The 24,162-nt window shown below is 33.8% G+C and overlaps 1 protein-coding gene across 2 annotated transcripts in view; it reads left to right on the forward strand.

Annotated features, from left to right (window-relative positions):
* The window catches only part of SLC16A7 (solute carrier family 16 member 7), a 182,912-nt gene extending 159,353 nt beyond the window's left edge, over positions 1–23,559 (forward strand). For both annotated transcript variants that reach the window (XM_009247966.4, XM_054527327.2), the window contains 3 exons: positions 13,685–13,828; positions 17,115–17,933; positions 21,347–23,559. In XM_009247966.4, the coding sequence (XP_009246241.2) occupies positions 13,685–13,828; positions 17,115–17,933; positions 21,347–21,603 (1,220 nt within the window). In that variant the 3' untranslated portion in view covers positions 21,604–23,559. The remainder of the gene's footprint in view (positions 1–13,684; positions 13,829–17,114; positions 17,934–21,346) is intronic.
* Positions 23,560–24,162: the final 603 nt, after the last annotated feature.

The following is a 24,162-nucleotide window of genomic DNA, read 5'->3' on the forward strand; positions in this document are numbered from 1 at the left end:
GAAACATTTTTAGAGAAATGAAAGTGCAAAAATGTCGACAGAAATTTCTGTGTATTTTCACAAAGTTACACCATGTGCCTGCCTCTCCTGCCTCTCCTGCCTCCCCTTCCACCTCCTCCACGTCTTCCATCTCTGGCACCCCTGAGTCAGCCAGGCCAACTTCTCCTCTTCCTCCTCCTCCTCAGACTACTTAACATGAAGATAATGAGGATTAAGACCTTTTTGATAACCCACTTCCACTCAATTAATAGTAAATATACTTTCTCTTCCTTATGATTTTCTTAATAGCATTTTCTTTTTGCTAGCTTCAGTTATAAGAAGACAGTAAATAATACATATACAAAATGTGTGTTAATCTATTATTTATGTTATCAGTAAAGCTTCCAGAGTCAGAAGAAGGCTATTAGTTTTTTAGCCATTTTAGCTATTAGTTATTTTTTGTTAATTGACAAATAAATATTACATACAATTGACCCTTGAACAACACAGGGTCCAACACAGGGATTAGGGGGACCAATCCTCCGTGCATTCAAAACTGCATACACAGAAGAGTGTGTTGTTCAAGGGTCAATTGTATGTAATTTTTATTTGTCAATTAACAAAAAAAAATTAGAAAAAACTATACCATGCTTTACTGTACACTTAAAAATTTGTTGAGACTGGATCTCATGTTAAGTGTTCTTACCACAATTAAATAAATTTTTCAAAAAGATTTTAGAAAACTTAGGAATAATTATTAGATTTTAATTTATTAAAGGGTATTCTATATTTTCCAGCAGATACTGTATTTTATCATATGCTACTTCCTCTACAAAGGAAGATGGGAATAATTTACATTTAAATGTTAAAACTTTGTTTTTAATGAAACTGGCACGAGGTATCCTCAAAAAGGGGAGTAGAATCCCTACAACAGATAGCATAATTATTATAGGGTATTTATTCAATCATAATTCATAACACAAATAGAATAAAATGATAATATTGATGTAAAAAAATAAAGCAGGGAGAAACAAAAAAAGAGATAGACCCAGCAGAATGTGAACGGAATCACTAATGATTACCAGTTTATATGTACATAATATGTATTTGAGAAGAACGTGTAAACCACTGTCTCATATGATTGGCATTTCTATAAATTTAACAAATTTCTTAACTATGATAATTATTCATTGTTGCTACAGTACCACATGCACATCTCTGTGCCACTTTGTTTTAAGATAAGTCTGTAATTCACAGTGAACTGGTTCTTGGGCATCAATTTATGACAAATTCATTTTCATTTGTCAGATAGCTTTAGGATAACATTATTTTAATGCATGTATGTATTGTTTCATCTCCAAGTCTTGTTACCACTTTTAAGGGCTGTCAGCTGTATTATATAATTTGATATGGAAAATATTTTGGGTCAATCATTAGTCTTTTTCATGAGTCTTCTGTATGGACTTTTTTTTCTATTTAAGGAAAGACATGTACATTCTGAAACTGGACATATATTAATCTACTACTACATATACTAATCTAATCTGATGACTACTGAGTATTTTAGTAATAACCATGTAACTTGGAACTTTTATCCTTCAGAATTATGAAAGTAAGCAAATATTTTATAGTATTTAGGGTAGAGTGAAAAGAAGTATCTAGCAGAGTAGTTAAGTTAAAATCAATCCATCTTTCTATCTGCCTATCTACATAGCTGCACTTTTATCTGTCTGTTAAAGTCTGTTCTTTATATATCATTGGAAACATTCAAGGGTCATTAAAATAGGACCCCATTTTCTTGTTCACTGAATAAGATTTACTTCATATTTATGGGCATTTTTCTTAAAACCTATTGACAATAGTTAGGGATACAAAGAAACATAGTAAATTATATCCTTGAAGTTCTTATTTTGTCGGTTATTTGCCAGATACTTTTAGTTTTATCATTTGCCTTTAGAATACAGTTTTTTATTTATGTCCCAATGTTTCTTTACAGATTACTGAACTATGAAAAACAATATTTATACTTCAAGAAAAGTAACAGTTTTATTAATGAATGGAAATAGACATCTTTCTTGTGATTTATGTTATTAAGGCACAATAGTAAATATTTTATAAAATATTTGTAGGCTATATTTGAAATAAATTCAGGGGAAAATATTTGATTTCAGAATGCTCTGATGCTCTGCCTCTGAGATATAGAACAATGCAATGGTGTGTTTAGGATAACTTATGCAATACTAAAGGCTATCTTTTCTGTAGAATTATTTTTGGTCAGTTCCTATAAACAATCTTTTTTCTTCCTTAAATTGCACAAGTAACTAATATTAGCATGACATTTTAAACCTAGCAATTATGTTTTTCTAATGAGATTTATGTGTAGATCAAAAATAGATGGCCTCTGATCTTCATGGCCATGGAGAAAATAAATATGTGTCTTGTGAACACCCTGGAATTTTCCCAGTTTTATGGATCACATTAATTTAAAAATCTATCATAGATCTTACTGTCTGAGAAATACACAGAAACTATACCCGTTATTACGAGAACAAAACAATTCAAACTTGGCCTTATGAAACTAAAATAAATCTAAACTTGAGACTTTTATGTAGAGTGCAGACAAAAAGCATTGGCATTTCCAGGAGTAAATCTAGATTTTATTCCCTCTAAAGATTATACCATTTGGGAAAGACTGTTTGAGAAAAAAAAATATGAATGTGTCTTACCTTTCAAATTTTATTAAGCTTATGACCATGTGAACACATCTCTGGGTCCTCCCAGGTGTTTGGAAGTGACCTTATAGAAGTGCAGGGCTCTGGAGATTAAGCTGCATTTCATAGTAAACCCACAGTCGCATATACAGTAATCTCTCCTTATCTGTGGGAGATATGTTCTAAGACCCTCAGTGGTGACCTGAAATCATAGATAGTACTCAACACTATATGCCCTTAAAATAGGCACAAGAAGAGATTAACAACAATTCATAAAAAAGAACAATAATATACTTTAATAAAAGTTATGTGAATGTGGTCTCTTATTCTCAAAATATCTTACTGTACTATACTTGCCTTTTTCCTTCTTGCAATCTGTTAACCTGATAACCAAGAGGGCTGCTAAGTAACTAATGGGCAGGTAATCTATACAGTGTGAATAAACAGGGCAAAGGAAACATTCACATCCCAAGCAGGTTGAAGCAGGACAACACGAGATTTTATCATGCTACTCAAAACAGTGCACAATTTAAAACTTATGAATTATTTATTTCTGGAATTTTCCATTTAACATTTTTGGACCTTTGTTGACCACAGGTAACTGAAACACTGAAAGTGAAACCTTGGGTAAGGGGGACTACTGAAATAAAAAGACATGAAGCAAGGAGCAGATTGGTTAATTGTTTCATTGTTGTTAGTGAAATATATCGTAACATTGTGCATGGATTCTTCTGTTAAATATTAAACCATGTGTATTTTTTAAACAACTAGTCTTCAAACACTTTAAATATTTAAAAAAGTCACATATGTCTTGACAATATGATATTTAATTGAAGAAGTTACTGCAAAATGTACTTGTGTTTACAGGTAGAATATTTGAAAGCTTTTTGATCTCCACATCCTTTAGGATTCAGTGCAGCTTTACTCAATCAGGATCATTCCTAGGAACATGAAACTATGTATTGTTAAATACTTGGTTGATAAGATTTAGATTTCTTTTTTCATCTTCTGTTTTAGAAGCATTTATGTTCTCTCAAAGTCTGATGGTTAGATTTCTAACTTTTCCAATATTTGGATTGGTAAATGTACTACTTAAGTTACATAAATACTTTATTATTGGTAATGGCACATATAAAATCTCAATGCATTTATATAACTCTCTAGTAATTGGTTATATAAAGAGTATAGAAAACAGTGATTTACCATAGACTATTGTTTACATCTGAATCTATTTGTTCAACTCTTTTATTACCGTTGCCTTGTTTGGCTCATATAAATTTTATTTAATTTTTCATTCTAACTAATTACAATGATACCAAATTGTAGTTTTATTTGTAGCATAGATTTTATTTGTATAGTTTTATTTGTAGCATAGATTGCTCTCTAAAAATATGTACCATGAGTACATGTGTAAATCAATGAACATCAACTTAAACAGTAGCTATTTCGTGTGAACCACACACATTCTTGTCAAGAAACAGAAGTAAATGGCTGAGGCCCAGGCATAATTCCTTGGAAATGACAATGCCAAAATGCCCAAGGAAACTCTTGGCAGGGCTACTCATTTGTTTTCACATATTTATCTATTTGTTCCCTTGGTTTCAAGGCTCTAAACAGAAATTCAGAGCATTTTCTTGGTATCTGGGCATCATTACAATATTTACTAAAAGAGAAGTCCTAAATATGGTCATTTTATGGGAGAAATCAGTAGCACATGGTGTTTATGCAATGTTATATATGATTTTACTCATTATGCCAACTGTATTAAGGGGATTCCATCTTTCTTTGGGCCCTCATCAGGTTACCACCATATACAATGAGTGGTATACTTAAGCTCTGGCTGAATTGTTCTGTAATGTAATCTGACTCAAGGAGAACAAATGGAGAGGGTCTTTGTCATTCTACTGTGTCATGTGAATTTTCTCTGTTTCTGGAGTCTAAGTTGTTCTGTTTTTCACCTGCTATTTGAGAAATTTTTTACAATTTTCATATCATAAGCCAGAATGCAATGGGATGAATATGGAGCCTTTCTTTTTATACACTCTCTTGAAACTCTTCATGAAAAGCTTTCTTATTGAATTGTTTCATTCTAGCTTGAATATCCAAATGGAGTGTTAAGATAAATTCATAAGTACATTTCTTTTATTATACTATTTATATAGTTATGACACATTGTGAATTGAACGAAAGGTCTTATAAAATTCTGAAAAGCTGTGCTGTTGCTTATGTATTATTTATTTATATCTCTAAAATTATCCACTGACTGCAAATTGTCCATAAGGGACATAGTCAATGTAAAACAATCATTCCCAGAACTAAAAAAGGTCTAAAACTTTCTTTTGAATTTTCTTTCTACTACAAATTTTTGCATAAGGACAGAAACAGTAACTTCTTTCTAAAACAACAGTGAAATCTCAATATCAAAATTAGTCAGGTTAAGTACAGCATGACTGTAGGCCTAGCTGCTTGGGAGGCTGAGGTGGGAGGATCACTTGAGGCTCAGAGTTTGAGGCTGCAGTGTACTATAACAGTGCCTAGGAATAGCCACTGTACTTCAAGCTGGGCAGCATAATGAGACCACATCTTTCTGAAAAAAAAAAAAATCTGATGCTCAGTATCAATCATTTAAAAATAAATGAATGAATGATCATGGGACAGAAAAATGATAAATTCTGTATTCAATCTATATTTGAACTTATATTTTTGTTACATCTCTGCAAATTATTTTCATGGGTTTAAGTATTTTTAATTCATTTTATTTTATTTGCAAAAACATTGCACATATATCTAATTTTTAAAAATTTTCTGGGATCATAAGACTACATAGTTAAAATATTCTATTATAATACTGTTATAGCAGATTCAATCAAAATAAGATAATTACTAAATAAAATGTAAACATTGACTAGAAATGTGCCTTTTAATGAAATCAATAGGCATCCAGTATATCTAAAGATGAATACTTTTTAGTACTAGTTAAGCAGATACAGGTTTTTGTCTCAATTCTATTTCTTTCTTGGTTTTTCTTGGTTTTTAATTGAGGTACGTGCTGAGTAACTTGTTCACATAATAAAGTAGATGACAGTGGAAAGTATTTTATTTTCAGTATTAGTCAATTATTTGAACTTGCCAAAAATCACATAATGATTTACTATCAAAAATTATTTGTAATGATCTGTGGACTGACAATTCATTTGAATCTTCCCTCAATATTGTGAAAAGCAGAAAATTGGAAACCATCTGATTAAAAAAAGATTATTTCTAGTCAATAAACTTAGCATTTCTGAGAAGTGTATCAAAAACATTTACCAAAACTTAAAAAATGAAAATAACTATACTGCCTTTTTATCATTTAGAGGCAAAAAATCGAAACATTAAAATACAGGTATACTTCTATTTATTGCATTTCACTTTACTGCACTTTGCAAATACTGCATTAATTACAAATTGAAGGTTTGTGGCAACCCTGCCTTCAGAAACTCTGTTGGCACCATTTTTCCTGACAGCATGTGCTGACTTTGTGTCTTGTGTCACATTTTGGTAATTCTCACAGTATTTCAAACTCTTACTGTTATTATATCTGTTATGGTTATCTTTGATGTTGCTATTGTAATTGTTTTTGGGTGCCATGAACTGTGCCCATATAAGAGGGTAAGTTTAATGTTGTGTGCATTCTCACTGCTCCATAGACCAGCTTTTCTGCTATCTCTCCCCCTCTCCTAGGGCCTCTCTATTGTCTGAGATACAACAGTATTGAAATTAGGCCACTTAAGAAACCTACAGTGGCCTCTAAGTGTTCAAGTGAAAGGAAGAGTCGCAAGTCTCTCATTTTAAATCAAAAGCTAGAAATGATTCACCTTAATGAGAAAGGTGCTGAAAGCACAGGCAGGCTGAAAGCTAGGTGTCTAGCACTAAGGTTAGCCAAGTTGTGAATGCAAAGGAAAAGTGAAGAAAGTTTTAGAAGTTTGGATACAAGATCAAACCAACCACATCATTCCCTAAGCCAGAGCCTAATCCAGAGCAGGGCCCTAACCGTCTTCAATTCTATTGAAGGTAAGGAATCTGCAGAAGAAAAGTTTGAAGCTAGCAAATTTTGGTTTTTTTTGTTTTTGTTTTTTGATTTTATTATTATTATACTTTAAGTTTTAGGGTACATGTGCACAACATGCAGGTTTGTTACATATGTATACATGTGCCATGTTGGTGTGCTGCACCCATTAACTCGTCATTTAGCATTAGGTATATCTCCTAATGCTATCCCTCCCCCCTCCCCCTACCCCACAACAGTCCCCGGTGTGTGATGTGTTCCCCTTCCTGTGTCCATGTGTTCTCATTGTTCAATTCCCACCTATTAGTGAGAACATACGGTGTTTGGTTTTTTGTCCTTGTGATAGTTTGCTGAGAATGATGGTTTCAAGCTTCATCCATGTCCCTACAAAGGACATGGACTCATTATTTTTTATGGCTGCATAGTATTCCATGGTGTATATGTGCCACATTTTCTTAATCCAGTCTATCATTGTTGGACATTTGGCTTGGTTCCAAGTCTTTGCTATTGTGAATAGTGCCACAATAAACGTACGTGTGCATGTGTCTTTATAGCAGCATGATTTATAATCCTTTGGGTATATACCCAGTAATGGGATTGCTGGGTCAAATGGTATTTCTAGTTCTAGATCCCTGAGGAATCGCCACACCTACTTCCACGATGGTAGAACTAGTTTACGGTCCCACCAACAGTGTAAAAGTGTTCCTATTTCTCCACATCCTCTCCAGCACCTGTTGTTTCCTGACTTTTTAATGATCACCATTCTAACTGGTGTGAGATGGTATCTCATTGTGGTTTTGATTTGCATTTCTGTGATGGCCGGTGATGATGAGCATTTTTTCATGTGTTTTTTGGCTGCATAAATGTCTTCTTTTGAGAAGTGTCTGTTCATGTCTTTCTCCCACTTTTTGATGGAGTTGTTTGTTTTTTTCTTGTAAATTTGTTTGAGTTCATTGTAGATTCTGGATATTAGCCCTTTGTCAGATGAGTAGATTGCAAAAATTTTCTCCCATTCTGTAGATTGCCCGTTCACTCTGATGGTAGTTTCTTTTGCTGTGCAGAAGCTCTTTAGTTTAATTAGATCCCATTTGTCAATTTTGGCTTTTGTTGCCATTGCTTTTGGTGTTTTACACATGAAGTCCTTGCCCATGCCTATGTTCTGAATGGTATTGCCTAGGTTTTCTTCTAGGATTTTTATGGTTTTAAGTCTAACATGTAAGTCTTTAATCCATCTTGAATTAATTTTTTTATAAGGTTTAAGGAAGGGATCCAGTTTCAGCTTTCTACATATGGCTAGCCAGTTTTCCCAGCACCATTTATTAGATAGGGAATCCTTTCCCCATTGCTTGTTTTTGTCAGGTTTGTCAAAGATCAGATAGTTGTAGATATGTGGCACTATTTCTGATGGCTCTGTTCTGTTCCATTGGTCTATATATCTGTTTTGGTACCAGTACCATGCTGTTTTTGTTACTGTAGCCTTGTAGTATAGTTTGAAGTCAGGTAGCGTGATGCCTCCAGCTTTGTTCTTTTGGCTTAGGATTGATATGGCAATGTGGGCTCTTTTTTGGTTCCATATGAACTTTAAAGTAGTTTTTTCCAATTCTGTGAAAAAAGTCATTGGTAGCTTGATGGGGATGGCATTGAATCTGTAAATTACCTTGGGCAGTATGGCCATTTTCATGATATTGATTCTTCCTACCCATGAGCATGGAATGTTCTTCCATTTGTTTGTGTACTCTTTTATTTCATTGAGCAGTGCTTTGTAGTTCTCCTTGAAGAGGTCCTTCACATTCCTTGTAAGTTGGATTCCTAGGTATTTTATTCTCTTTGAAGCATTTGTGAATGGGAGTTCACTCATGATTTAGCTCTCTGTTTGTTATTGGTGTATAGGAATGTTTGTGATTTTTTTACATTGATTTTGTATCCTTAGACTTTGCTGAAGTTGCTTATCAGCTTAAGGAGATTTTGGGCTGAGACGATGGGGTTTTCTAGATATGCAATCATGCCATCTGCAAACAGGGACAATTTGACTTCCTCTTTTCCTAATTGAATGCCCTTTATTTCCTTCTCCTGCCTGATTGCCCTAGCCAGAACTTCCAACACTATGTTGAATAGGAGTGGTGAGAGAGGGCATCCCTGTCTTGTGCCAGTTTTCAAAGGGAATGCTTCCAGGTTTTGTCCATTCAGTATGATATTGGCTGTGGGTTTGTCATAGATAGCTCTTATTATTTTGAGATACGTCCCATCAATACCTAATTTATTGAGAGTTTTTAGCATGAAGCATTGCTGAATTTTGTCAAAGGCCTTTTCTGCATCTATTGAGATAATCATGTGGTTTTTGTCTTTGGTTCTGTTTATATGCTGGATTACGTTTATTGATTTTCGTATGTTGAACCAGCCTTGCATCCCAGGGATGAATCCCACTTGATCATGGTGCATAAGCTTTTTGATATGCTGCTGGATTCATTTTGCCAGTATTTTATTGAGGATTTTTGCATCAATGTTCATCAAGGATATTGGTCTAAAATTATCTTTTTTGGTTGTGTCTCTGCCTGGCTTTGGTATCAGGATGATGCTGGCCTCGTAAAATGAGTTAGGGAGGATTTCTTCTTTTTCTGTTGATTGGAATAGTTTCAGAAGGAATGGTACCAGCTCCTCCTTGTACCTCTGGTAGAATTCAGCTGTGAATCCATCTGGCCCTTGACTTTTTTTGGTTGGTAAGCTATTAATTATTTCCTCAATTTCAGAGCCTGTTATTGGTCTATTCAGAGATTCAACTTCTTCCTGGTTTAGTCTTGGGAGGGTGTATGTGTCGAGGAATTTATCCATTTCTTCTAGATTTTCTAGTTTATTAACGAGATGGCTTCTTTCCTTAAACCTCATGAATCAACATTTACTAGCTTCTAGTACACAAATAAACTAGAAGCTAGTAAATGTTGATTCATGAGGTTTAAGGAAAGAAGCCATCTTGCTAACATAAAAGTGAAAGGTGAAGCAACAAATGCTGATTAGAAACTGCAGCAAGTTATCCTGAAGATCTAGCTAAGATCGTTGATGAAGGTGACTATACTAAACAACAGATTGTCAGTGTTGATGAAATAGCCTTCTATTGGAAGTAGATGCTATCTAGGACTTTTATAGGTAGAGAGCAGAAGCCAATGCTTGTCTTCAAAGCTTCAAAGGACAAGCTGACTCTCTTGTTAGGGGCCAATGAAGCTGGTGACTTTAAGTTGAAGCAAAGCTCATTTACTATTCTGCAAATTCTGTGGCCCTTAATAATTATGCCAAATCTGTTCTGCCTGTGTTTTATAAATGGAATACCAAAGTCTGTATAATAGCACATTTGTTTACAGCATAGTTTGCTGAATATTTTAAGCCCACTGTTGAGACCTGCTGCTAAGAAAAAAAGTTCCTTTCAAAATATTACTGCTTATTGACAATGCACCTGGGTCACCCAAGAGCTCTGACAGAGATGTACAAGGAGGTTAATATTGTTTTCATGCCTGCTAATACAACATTCATTCTGCAGCTCATGGATCAAGGAGTCATTTCAACTTTCAATTTCAGCAAACTATTGCAAGGACAAAAAACCAAACACCGCATGTTCTCACTCATAGGTGGGAATTGAACAGTGAGAACACTTGGACACAGGAAAGGGAACATCACACACTGGGGCCTGTTGTGGGGTGGGGGGAGGGGGGAGGGATAGCATTAGGAGATATACCTAGTGTAAATGACAAGTTAATGGGTGCAGCACACCAATAAGGCACATGTATACATATGTAACAAACCTGCACATTGTGCACATGTACCCTAGAACTTAAAGTATAATAAAAAAATTTAAATACATTTTGTAAGCTTACAGCTGCCATACATAATGATTCCTCTGATGAATCTGGGAAAAGGAGATGGAAAATCTTCTGGAAAGGATTTGCCATTCCAGATAACATTACGATCATTCACTATTATGGGAGAAGGTCAAAATACCAACACTAACAGGAGTTTGGAAGAAGTTGATTTCAATCCTCATGGGTGACTTTAAGAGGTTCAGAACTTCAGTGAAGTAAGTAACTGCAGGTGTGGTAGAAATAGCAAGAGGACTAGAATTAGAAGTGGAGCCTGAAGGTGTGACTAGATTGCTGCAATCTTATAAAACTTGAATCAAGGAAGAGTTGCTTCTTATGGATGAGCCAAGAAAGTGGTTTCTTAAAATATAATTTACTCCTGATGAAAATGCTGTATATATTGTTGATATAACTACAAAAGGTTTAGAATAGTACATAAACTTAGTTGATAAAGCGGTGGAAAGGTTTGAGAGAATTGACTCCAGTTTTGAAAGTTCTACTATGGGTAAAATGCTGTCAAAGAAATCGCATGCTGCAAAGAAATCTTGCATGAAAGAAAGAATCAACTGATGCAGCAAACTTGTTTGTCTTATTTTAAACAATTGCCAGCCAGGTGCAATGGCTCACACTTATAATCCCAGCATTTAGGGAGGCTGAGGTGGTAGTATCACTTGAGCCCAGGAATTCAAGACCAGCCTAGGCAACATAGCAAGTCCTCGTCTCTATGAAAAAAATTAAAAAGAATAGCCCGGCATGGTGGCACACACCTGTGGTCCCAGCTACTAGGGAGACTTAGTTGGGAGGATCTCGAGTCTAGGGGGTCAAGGCTTCAGTGAGCTATGATCGATCCACTGCACTCCAGCCTGGGTGACAGAGCAAGACTCTGTCTCAACAACAACAACAAAAAGATTGCCACAGCTACCCCAGCCTTTTGCAACTGCCACCCCGATCAGTCAGCAGCCATCAACATCAAGACGGGACCCTCCACCAGCAAAAAGACTGAAAATCACTGAGGGCTCAGATGATCATTAATATTTTTTAGCAATAAAATATTTTTAATTAAGTTATGCACACTTTTTAGATATAATTCTATGCACACTTAATATAGTGTGTAAAGTGTAAACATAACTTTTATATGCACTGAGAAACCAAAAAATTTGTGACTCACTTTATTGCAATATTCACTTTATCAAGGCTCTCTGGAACCTCACCTGCAGTGTCTCTGAGGTATGTCTGATATACTATGTGTTATATATATTCTCTACGTGTATAATTTATTTTCTTCAGCTCTTCAGGTGAACTTTACCATGTTAGAGACAGAATTATATTCTTTTTATACAACTTGTACAATTTTCTTTTAGTTCTTCCCTCCAAACCCTGTTGTTTTTATAGAGCTTTCTTTCATGTGGCCTTTTTAAAGTTTTATGTTGCTTGCTATTATAAATGCAAACTTGTGTATTCTGTGTTTGAGTTATCTCTTTCTGAAATTGTGTGTTATTACCAATATTCTTTCAAAAGATATTGTGGAGTAATAGTATTAGGCACTGAAGTTTAAGTTTAAATTTTTTTGCAGAATAAAAATAATAATTATATTTGTATAAAAGGATATGAGTGCATTGATAAGTGAATCTCAATGTTTTATATATGATCCATGTAAAAATTCTCAAATACAATACACTTGGAAATTCTTAATACCATAGTATTAGCTAAAAAATTATGTTTTTTAGGCCAAATATTGGATTGAAAATTCTGACCTAACCTAGTATTTATTTCCTCCAAATAGTGTCCCTAGTTTCAGATGAAATACAATTTTAATTTAAGAATGAAATGTGAAAGCAAGCCATTTATACGTTGACAAGTCCCATAAAGTACTATGGAATTTAATCGAGTCTAAGATAGTCTTAATTGTTAAGTTGCACTGTTATTTTATAGTACACCAAGAAAGAAAATAATGCTGTCGCTGAAGTAAAACACAGTTTCTTAACATTTAGAATTTTTATACCTACCAAAAGAGCTTTTTTAGACTTAAATGCAGATTATTTTAATAATTTTAATCACTTGTGAATATTTTATGTATATACACACACAGACATACATTGGAAAATATACATTAAAAAAATTGGTAAGGCATTCCTAAACCTTCTTCACTTTCACTACCGGACTCTTCTAAATTACTCTGGAGTCTGAGTTTTCAGCATTCACATCTCACACCTAGGCTTATTCTCTTTGTCAGTGTGCAATATATTTTAACAGAGAGATCCACCATTTTTCCGGTGATTTCATCTAAAGAGCTACACCCAGTCTTTAAGTTTTGATGTTGCTATTTACCTTACTAGAACGTGTCAACAAAAGATTTTTCTGTCAAAAATCAGGATTTATATTTATATTCATTTTTCAAATGCTCCTTAAAAGGTTCTACTGAAATGTGATTAAGCATTGTCCAATCAAGCCACAGGAAATAATAACCAAATTCAGACATGCATAGTCCATGATAACAACATTACTACCTATGACTGCCTCTTGATGAACCTAGATTGGAAAAAGTCATTAGGTGTAAGACATCCTTATTGCTAATATGATAGGATGTGAAAACAATAGGTGTCTTAGAATCAACAAATTATAGTATTAAAGAAAAATCACTGTTGATAATTTTAAAAAACAATTTCAGCTCTAATTAATGGCATATGTATGTGTATACACACACATTATTCTAGAAAATAAAATTTTAGCAGACAAGTCATTGTCCTAGATTTTTTTGTTACATAAATTTACCTGCATCTGTTAAGATGTTTTGGATATTTTAGCTATGTTCTATTGAAAAACTTTTCTATCAAGATTTGAATGATTATGGTTACAACAAAATATATGTTCAACACTTCTAATTTATTATTTCATGTGGTTTTATACATATGACCGAAAATAACCTGTCAAACTGATCATTTGTGAAGTATTGAAAAGTTCTCATTATGTTTCATGTGAACTAGTATTTCTCCTCTGACCATTAAAATGTGCTTTCTCGCCTTTCCAAATATTGGATGTTAAAGATAAACAAATAAATGACAATAGCAACTGAGTATTTCTTTATCTCCTCTCTGCTCTAGGTCCTGTAAGTAGTGTTTTAGTAAATAAATACGGCAGCCGGCCAGTGGTGATAGCAGGAGGCTTATTGTGCTGTCTTGGAATGGTGTTGGCCTCCTTTAGTAGCAGCGTGGTACAGCTGTACCTCACTATGGGATTCATTACAGGTAAGTCATTTAGTCTTCAGCTTATTCTTAACTCTTCTGTTATTTTCAAAGCTCTGTGAGAAGAATGAACAACAGAAAATTCTTATTTTCTTTGAATTTAATTTTTTTATAAACAATGCAGTTTTAAAGTATTTTCATGTAGTACACTGAAATTCAAGCTATATAATGGGCAAACATTTCATTTTTTAAAAAATAAAAAATTATCAGACAAGTTACATGTTATCATATAAATTTAAAAAGAAAACAGCTTTAGTTTGCTTTTTCTCCTTTTTTGCTTTTTACTCTTCAGCCAATGGAGATGGTGTTGTTGGACACAGACTTTCTGATGTAAATAAATACCTTCGTTATAAAACTTATTTTCATGACTTATCTCCATTTGCAGTATCTGACTTTCCACTCATAGTATGTTAAAACGATGCCAGAGAGATATTTTCTGGATGCACTGATTTAGCTTCAACAATAAAATTATTGTTACTTGTTCTGATTAGTGGTAGAGCTCATTAACCCTGTTCCTTCTTTTTCTTACTGAAATGATCCTGTTTAAAAGCTTGGTGAGCCACACTTTCTTCTAACACAAATATTAAAAATGACCTACTGTCACTTGATGATAGTTGTTTCTCATGCACATATCTATTGACTCAAAATGACCACAATATGTACACCTGGAAAGCACTATTTTTATTAGTCTAAATAAAAAATTGCATTACAAATTTATAGTCAACATATTAGGAAAAATTGGACTTCAATATATAAAGAGACTGAATCTTTTCTTTCTGCCCAGAGATAAAAAGGCAAACATATTTACACTCATGTAATCTTACACTCATGCATCATTTGATGAAAAAAAATGTATTGAAGCTTACAGTAATAGTGATGTTAAAATCTTTCTCTTTACAATCTATCCACATCTCTCTCCTTTTTTGATATAACAAAATGCATTTAATATTGTAAATGAAAACCGTCTTATATCTAAGCATTGTCATAGTGAAGAGAGTGCCTTTTCTTTTGTGTAGAGAAATTGACTACTGCATTTGACTGTAGAAGTTGGGATGGGCCTACAAGTAGGGAAAAGATGATTTTGTTATTTCCTGCACTACAGATATCAATGGCATTATTGGTGTTTCAACTTATAATTGTATTCCTTTGGCTCTTAAATACTTTGATGCCCCCGAAGTCAATTATTAAGTCCATCTATGAGGGATTTAATTTAAATCATTATCAGCAAATACTTTGGTTTCCAAAAGTAGACAGATCTAGCATTTAAACTTGACTTGACACATATGATCTGTGTGATCATGGGTACGTTAACCTCCTTATACTTTCTTTGTCTATAAAATTAGATAAATAATAGCTCTTTTTAAAGAAGTTATTAGAAAAATGTAAAAAATGAATACGTAGTACTTTACAGAGTACCCAGAATTTTGATGATCATAAATAAATGTTTGCAAATAATCACAATACCATTTATATAATATCTTACAGTTCTAGAACTTACTTTATTTTGGCAAAATCTTTTTGTGTTGTTAGGGGAAGTCAAGCTCAGAAAGTCTAAGTGTTTTGCCCAGTAATATAAAATAGGTACTTATTTGGAGCAGATCAGTTCTATTGATTTCAAGCCTATGTTTGTTTTACCATGCCGGAATGAGAAAGAGATGGCAACTATTTCCAAATGAAAATATGGATTAAGATTTGAAGGCAAAAGTTCCAGGCGACAGAATGGGAAAAATGATACAAGATAAAAAAAAAAAAAAAAAAACTTAAGCTCTGAAACATAATACCTGGATTTTAGTTTGGGTTCTTCTACTTACAAGCTACTTGACCATAGGCTGGTCAGTTTTGTTATTTATAAATCGTATTTAATTACACTCATTCTGCATATCTCACAGGTATGGCTGAGGTATAGTGTTAGAGAACATGCTGTCCTTTTACTCTCCAAAGCATGTTCTTGTTCCTTCTTGTCAGCTTTTAGGGGTCCTCTTACTTATAGAAAATGTCTGTATTAAAGGGTTGGAGTATTTGTACACAGACCTGTGTATTTCACAACTGGAATACTTAACCACTTTGCAGAACTGTTTCAATCTAGGTAAATTAGTTAATATAGAAGAACTCTTACCTCTCTAGCCCCTAATATAAATATAGAGTAATTCCTAGTTTAAGGGAAAACAAGAGATAGTTTATATAAGCCAAATTTTATATAAACCAATGTACTTTTTTTTTTGAGACAGAGTCTCACTCTGTCGCCAGGCTGGAGTGCAGTGGCATGATCTCGGCTCACTGCAATCTCCGCCTCCTCAGTCCAAGCGATTCTCTTGCCTCAGCCTCCCAAGTAGCTGGATTACAGGCATGTGCCACCACACCCGGCTAATTTTTGTATTTTTAGTAGAGACGGGGTTTCACCATGTTGGCCAGGATGGTCTCGATCTCCTGACCTCATGATCCATCTGCCCCGGCCTCCCAAAGTGCTGGGATTACAGGCATGAACCACCACTCGCGGCCTAAATCAATGTACTTTTTAAAGGATCTTATTTATTACAATCACTCAGTAGTGCCTTAGTGAGCTACAAGAGGTAATTTATTTTCCAAAGGTGATACTCAACACTGCCAAGGAGCTCCCTGGACAGTGGGACTTTGGCTCATATAAACAATCAGTGTTACTCCCTGAATTAAAACTATGTTTCAAGCAAAAAATTCCTTTTTACTTAGCACACATGTGCATCTATATACATTAAATGTGGAATGTGAGGGATGTACAGCATGAAATTTTTGTTATTTGCATAGTTTTGAAGTAAATGTTTGTGGGGAGATATAAGATTGTTACAAATTATGACCTTTTTAGTCTGTTTATAATTCTTCAATGCTGAAAGGAAAGTATTCATTTTTATATTGCCCTCTTGCTCCCAAGGAAGAAATCTATTCTATATATGTGTATATAAGTATATATCAAGAGGAAAGGATCTGAGGAATTAAATGATTTTAATTGAGAACTAATAATTTTGTCCTAGTTTCAACCTATTGTACAACTGTTGATATATCAGTAGAAATTCTTAGTTTTATTTTTGTGCTTTAAAATTAAAGGAATTAAACTTGAAACTGTCGTTTCAAGTGTTCAGTTATGAAAACCTTTTTGTTTTTGTGCAATTACATTTATAATAATCAAAATGTACTATCTGATATTGCATTTTTAATTCTGCCTTTCCCACTTGAATGTACATTTTGAGGAGTAATTTCTTTTGTGAGTGCCATAATGTGTTTGTGTTTTCCCCCACTTTTGTTTTGTTCTTTTTAGGTTTAGGTTTAGCCTTCAACCTGCAACCCGCCTTAACCATAATTGGCAAATACTTCTATAGGAAGCGACCTATGGCAAATGGATTGGCCATGGCAGGAAGTCCTGTTTTCTTAAGTTCATTGGCTCCTTTCAATCAGTACCTTTTTAATACTTTTGGCTGGAAAGGAAGCTTCCTGATTTTGGGAAGTCTACTTTTGAATGCCTGTGTGGCTGGTTCCCTCATGAGACCCCTTGGACCCAATCAAACCACTTCTAAGTCTAAAAATAAGACTGACAAAACAGAAGATGATTCAAGCCCAAAGAAAATCAAAACGAAGAAATCAGCTTGGGAAAAAGTTAATAAGTATTTAGATTTCTCCCTTTTTAAGCATAGAGGATTTCTGATATATCTGTCTGGAAATGTCATTATGTTCCTAGGTTTTTTTGCCCCCATTATATTCTTGGCTCCATATGCTAAAGACCAGGGAATTGATGAGTACTCGGCAGCTTTTCTGCTATCTATTATGGCTTTCGTTGATATGTTTGCTAGGCCTTCTGTAGGATTAATTGCAAACTCCAAATATATTCGACCTCGAATTCAGTACTTCTTCAGTTTTGCAATCATGTTCAATGGAGTGTGTCACCTCTTGTGCCCACTGGCACAGGACTACACAAGCCTGGTATTATATGCTGTATTTTTTGGCCTTGGATTTGGGAGTGTTAGCAGTGTTCTCTTTGAAACTCTCATGGACCTCGTGGGTGCACCAAGATTTTCCAGTGCCGTCGGACTTGTCACAATTGTGGAGTGTGGCCCAGTTCTTCTTGGCCCTCCTCTTGCCGGTAAGAACATTTTTCATCAAGGAAAATGTAAAGCATAAAATTAATATCCATTAACTGAGACTTTATATACAGATGTTTAAATGTGTTTTATAATAATACTAATAGCCTGAAGGAATATGGGCAGGTTAATTTTAGGTTTTATTATAAACTTTAAAATTTCATAATTAGTCAATTTTAGACCTAAATTTGTTTCAGAACCTGGACCTGTGAACTTAAGAACTTATGTTAGACTGATAATTAGTAGCATAATCTTCAGGATTTTTATCTACTTCAGTTATTTTGGTCTCTTAAAAATATATCAGAAAAAAATGCTATTTTATCTTTATCATTGGTGAACAGATCTCTCGTCTGTTTATATTGAAATGAGCCAAAAATGTAGAATATTCTCTCAAAAGGTCAGAATCTATTTTTTAGTTGAGTACATTGGATATATTAATTTGAAATTTGTTACATGCTGAGAAAATACATTTATAATATCACTGATAAGAATATATTCATGTATCTATTCCATATAGAGAAAGACAGAGATGACCGAAAATTTATTCACAGTTTTTTTGAGGGCCACTCATGTTCCATGTTTATAAATTGGAAAGATTACCTTCAGATTTTAAGATCTGAAATATTTTCAAAGATGCCAATAAGAGTGTCTGTGCTAAATTATTCAGTAAAAAGATGCAGTACACGTTTAGAGCATGACCAAAGAATACCCTCACAAATTGAGAAGCTGGTCTGATATTTAAGAGAGAGAGAGAGAGAAATAGATAAAATGTACATTACAGAAGCATTAGATTTTTGTTGGAATTGCTTGTGGTTATTTTATAGTTTCCTTCTGAATTACAGTGGTGAATGATTTTAGAAGTAAATTATGCCTTCTGAACTTATGGTTTAAAGACATGTATCAGAGCACTTTGAAGTTAAAACTTTGTTTAGTCTTAGACTTTAAATGTTATAAATATTACATTCTGTTTGTGCACCAGCCTTTGCCAGCAACCAGTGTATATTGTTTCGGTTAACACCGGACTTAAGTATTCACTTAGACTCTTGGCCTGCTCTGTCATGGTCAGAGTCATTGCCAGGCTAAATGTAAATTTTTCCATTATTTAGTCAGTTTTTAAATTGTTTTCTACACGACATCAAGGAACCATTCTGAAAGTTTGAAAATTCATGTTTAATTTGTTAATTTTAATGACATCATTGACCTTTTGTCTCTTCATTTTTTTTCACTTCGTTAGGAATGTATCAAAGTTGGCTCTAAGACCTAGGTGGTGTGGTTGTTGTCTTTCTCTGTCCACCAGGGCTATCATATGGTATCTAGCACAGGTGTTTTAGGTGGTATATCTCTCAATATAAATATACCATGACATCAAAACAATTGTCAAGAAAGAGTGAAAGCCAGTAGGTCTTGTTATTTATCAGGCAGTTGATTTTGTTACATAAGATAAGCACAATTGGTCCTTCTTTTCATACAGAATTAGTTTGATCAAATGAATTTTAGAGCCTATTCTTATCCACACAATTCTTACTGTCAACAGAGAAGTTACCATGCATGAGGGGATGAAAAAAGAATCAAATCCAAATACATAATGGGGATAGACTCTAAGAATTAAAATAAAGGAGTCTTATGTGGCCACTCCCACCTGAGCAGATAATGTGCATTAATATTTTTAAAAAACAGTTTCAATATTTTTGAATGCTTATTGTGTTAACATTGCCAAACCATGTGCCACTGGTAGCAAATGGCAGTAATTGATTTTAGACCTATTGTTGAAACTCTCAGACTGTAGCCATTATATACCCATTTTTTTCATTCCATGTCTGCCATCTGCTACCCCTAATATTTCTTGACTTTTAGATTGGCTTCTCCTCTATAGTATTTGATTATCGCTAGAACTGCTGGCCCATAGTAGGCACTGAGTTAATATTTTTGAATGATTGAATATTATTGCTGTTACGTCTTACATAGTTGCAGCACAGCAGTGAAAAGTAGGGAGTGTGTGGTTTCTATTTCGTATTTGTTTTTTTCAGACTGAACTTTCACTGCTCCTCTCAGAAGGAATTGAAGCTTTAGTTCTGGAAAGCATATCTGTTTTCTTGATGATGCTAAAAAATTCTTAAAACATTTAGAAAGTATGCTGATGTGGCAGCCCAAAGTGGTATTAACTCTGATGGGCCATGGACCTAATGCTTTTATATTTAGAAGTATAATAATCGTTGCAGAAATAGAAATATTTGACTCAAGTTAGGAAGGCAAATTAAAATTATGCAATTTTTGTTATGTTTATGACTATGTCATGCTTACTTAAATAAACCCATTATACCATCTACCTGATTAAAACAGAAAATTTTGTTTAAATAGGTAATATATTACAAGTAGCCAAATTTAATGTTGAGCCACTGACTAGATTCTAGGGAGAATGCTATGGATTCTGACTAAACAGACTGGTTTGAAAGTTGTATATCAGAATCACTTGGAATGCATATGCTAATTTATATATATTTGTATACACTAAATTTTGCTGTTAATAATTACTAAGAATTAGATGCCTGCATAAGCAAGAGACAAAACTAAATATAAGCTGACAAAATTTTAAAAGTCAATAAACCTTCAGATTAAATGGCACCAGGCTAGATTTTAAATGGTCTCAATAATCAAATGGAATAGTTTTTTTACTGATTAGTTTGCCCTTAATAATTTAGACTCAGATAAAGTAAAAACTAGGATTAGCTCAAATAGTGACATGGCACTTAAACAACAGGTTAGGTGAAGCCATTCTGCAGAGTAGTTAAGAATGAGTACAGACAGACCTCAGTTAAGAGTCTAGATTCTGCCACTAACTAGCTACATAACCATGCCCAGATTACTTCACAGTACTCCTTGTAAGGATTAAGTGAGATATTACAGATAAAATTCTTAGGCTAGTATGGGGCATAGAGAAAGCACTTAGTAAGTATTAGACACAGTTAGGAACCATGTAAAACCCTTTGGGTTTCTCCTAAAGAAAGTTATTTTTTCTCTGTTGAAGAGAAAAGGAAGCATGGAAAGGGTGAAGCAATCCTAACATGTGCTGTAAATAGAGATATCTATATTTACATGTATAGATATAAAAATATACCTCACTCATGTATGTATTAATATATACACACAAAAAAATGCCTAGTTTGTCTTGTTTGTATATTTTACTGAGAGAAATAATTTTGAGTAAATTTAATGTACTAGTAATATAATACTGTGTCTCTGCATACCTTTACTAAGCATATGTAGAAGTCATAATCTAGATATTTTTTATTTTTAAAGTCTTATTTGACATTAATTTAAATAAGAGGAATATACTTTGAAGAATAATTTATTTGAATTTTTATCATTATATGACTGTTTTATTATGCCAACTTAAAAGATGTTCTTTGTCTTCTAGGTAAATTGGTGGATATAACTGGAGAATATAAATACATGTACATATCCTGTGGGGCTATTGTGGTAGCAGCAAGCGTGTGGCTGCTCATTGGCAATGCTATCAACTATAGATTGCTTGCAAAGGAAAGGAAGGAGGAAAATGCAAGGCAGAAGACCAGAGAATCTGAACCCTTGAGCAAATCTAAACATTCGGAAGATGTTAATGTCAAAGTTTCAAACGCACAGAGTGTAACCTCAGAAAGAGAAACTAACATTTAACAAGAATCACATCTCTGATTTCAGTGTTTATGACTTTCTCTAGGAGTTTGTTTTTCATTTTGTGTTTTTAAAGTATTAGAAAAGATTTTAGCTGAAATGAGGAGTCACAATTAAGGATGGAGATGATATTTTCCTCAATGGCAAATTTTAAATTAGTTTTTAAAAACTTATTTGGGTAGTTAAATTTTAAGATTATGCATAGGAAGAATCCATGCTATAGGTTTATTTCCATACCTGACTCTGGGTGTGGTGGTTAAAATACTAATTTTAAAGTCTTCCAGTGACTTTGGTCTTGGTTATATGGAGAATTCTGAATCCCAAACCCCTGGTTTAAGTAGGTAGAAGGAGGATGCCTAATCCTACAAAGTGACCCTTTATACATCTCATTTTTTATTTGATATTAAAGTATGAGATAGAGTTGAGAGACAATTAATTATCTCCTCTTGCACACAAACACACATACTCCCACATACTTACCCACATGTACACAGAGTATCTGGAGAATAAAACCCAAATTCAAAAAAAATGATAATTTATTTTTAAGGTAAAAATAATCCATGAAGATAAAAGAAACATATGTCTGCGTGCTACTTTACAATGTTGGTTTTAAAGATAAGTACATGGGTAAAAATGAGGGTGATCCTTATTCAAAAATACATCTGACTACTATAAAAATATTTGCACATATAAGTTTGACAAAGAAAAGAAAAGAAATCAATGTGAAACCATTAAATCTGAGCACTGTTAGACTTGATTAATCCATGCACATGATTTTTTTTTGAGTAGGGAGCATTAGTACCTGGTGCTAGAGAATAGAACCCTCAAATAATTTTTAGAATTCTTACCTAATATGTAAAAGTCTGCATGACTCTTAACAATTAGCCACATCCATTGATTTTGCAGGGATTTTAGTTCGTAATCCAGAAAGTAATAATCAGGGATTTTATTTTAATCAGGCATCAATCCAGATTCACTGTTATGCTGAAATATCAAAGTAAAATCCTAGTTGGCAGGATTGTAAGTAGACCGAATTCTAATTTTTCCCAACACATAGTGGTAATTGGAGGTTACTGTTATGAATACTCCATCTGACTACGACTAAGAGAGTAAGAGGTGCTTTTAATGAACCCTCTAAGCTCTCTCAGTTCCTCCCCTTCCACAAAATGCAAGAGCAAAAGCAAACTACAAACAGGCCTTGTGCTCAACCACTGGAAATGCCTCCTAGGATAAGAATGGCAGCACTTGAAAATTCTGCCCTCTACTGATGACACTTCCTGCTGCCTTTGGACATAGCTAAGCCAGGAAACTTAAAAAGCCTTCTAGAAATAGAGGCACTGTATGACTTGCAATTGTAGGTATAGTTTATAACCTGATAGCAAAAAACTTGAAATATTGCAGCCCAGGTTAATTCAGCACTTTCCCATTTTCATAACTATGTGAAAACATCTGGGAATTTGAATCACTCCTGAATACAGAGGCATATTCTTTTTAAACTATAAATACCATTTTGAGTGAGAAAGTACTTTTAAACAAAAAAGAAATTGTACATTATGACTAAAGTTATAACTATAATATTTACATCTATAAATCTGAAGTTTAACATTGTGATTAATTAAAAAAGTATTTAGTGCTTGACAATTAAAGTAGTGTCACTCTTAAGATGTCAAAGGGAATTAGCCATTTTTTTTATTGTAATAAAGGCAGGTGCTATTTTTTTCTGGTGAGATTGCACCTGGATACCAGGCTGTTGTAATAGTTAACATTAAATATTTGATTCATAAAGTTAATTCACTGCTTAAGCATGTGGCTCATATTTAGGAAGCTATGTAAAATTCAGTTTTTCATTTAACATTTGCTCCTTTGCATATGAAGAGATATTTGTATTTTTCAAATGTTAAGTAAAACAAGATGTGCCAATATCATAGGTAAATAAATTAGGAAAAATGTGGGACTTTACGGCTGTTTTTAATTTAGTTTCACCCGATCTTGATTATTGAATTACCTATGTTTATATTTTTAGTTCTTTTTTATTCAACTCGGATTTGTCAAGAAATGTAACCTCTAAATTGTGTAGTACCTCTCCAATCACAAATTTTCAAAAAAAAATTCTACTTTCCAAAAAGTATCTTGAATTCTCTGAAAAGGCACATTAAACTAATATGAATATCAGATACCAGGGGGAAATAAATGGCGAAGTAACAATCATGAGGTTTTAGGTCAAAGACTACATTATATATTTTTTTTATTACCTTCTAGTAGAGACATCCTCCTGGGTGCATTCTCCAGTGGCCTTCTCCAGGGAGGAGGTTTATTTACTTACTGATGAGTTTCTCGTCACGTCAAAACCAATTCACATTGGTCTGGCTGCTCTTTGGTTGTCTTCATTCGTTATTTATTTCTAACACTGATTATATTAAATTGTTAGAAAAGAAAGTAAAACTGCACATTCAAAGCACATGATTTGTACAGTCACACCTGGCAGTAGCACTGCACAGAGTTACAAATATGCACACATGTTAACTGCTATGCATAAATATTGACAGTTAAACCAGAACACAA

The sequence above is a fragment of the Pongo abelii genome, chromosome 10 (genome assembly GCF_028885655.2).
Source record: "Pongo abelii isolate AG06213 chromosome 10, NHGRI_mPonAbe1-v2.0_pri, whole genome shotgun sequence".
In the NCBI taxonomy this organism is placed as follows: Eukaryota; Metazoa; Chordata; class Mammalia; order Primates; family Hominidae; genus Pongo; species Pongo abelii.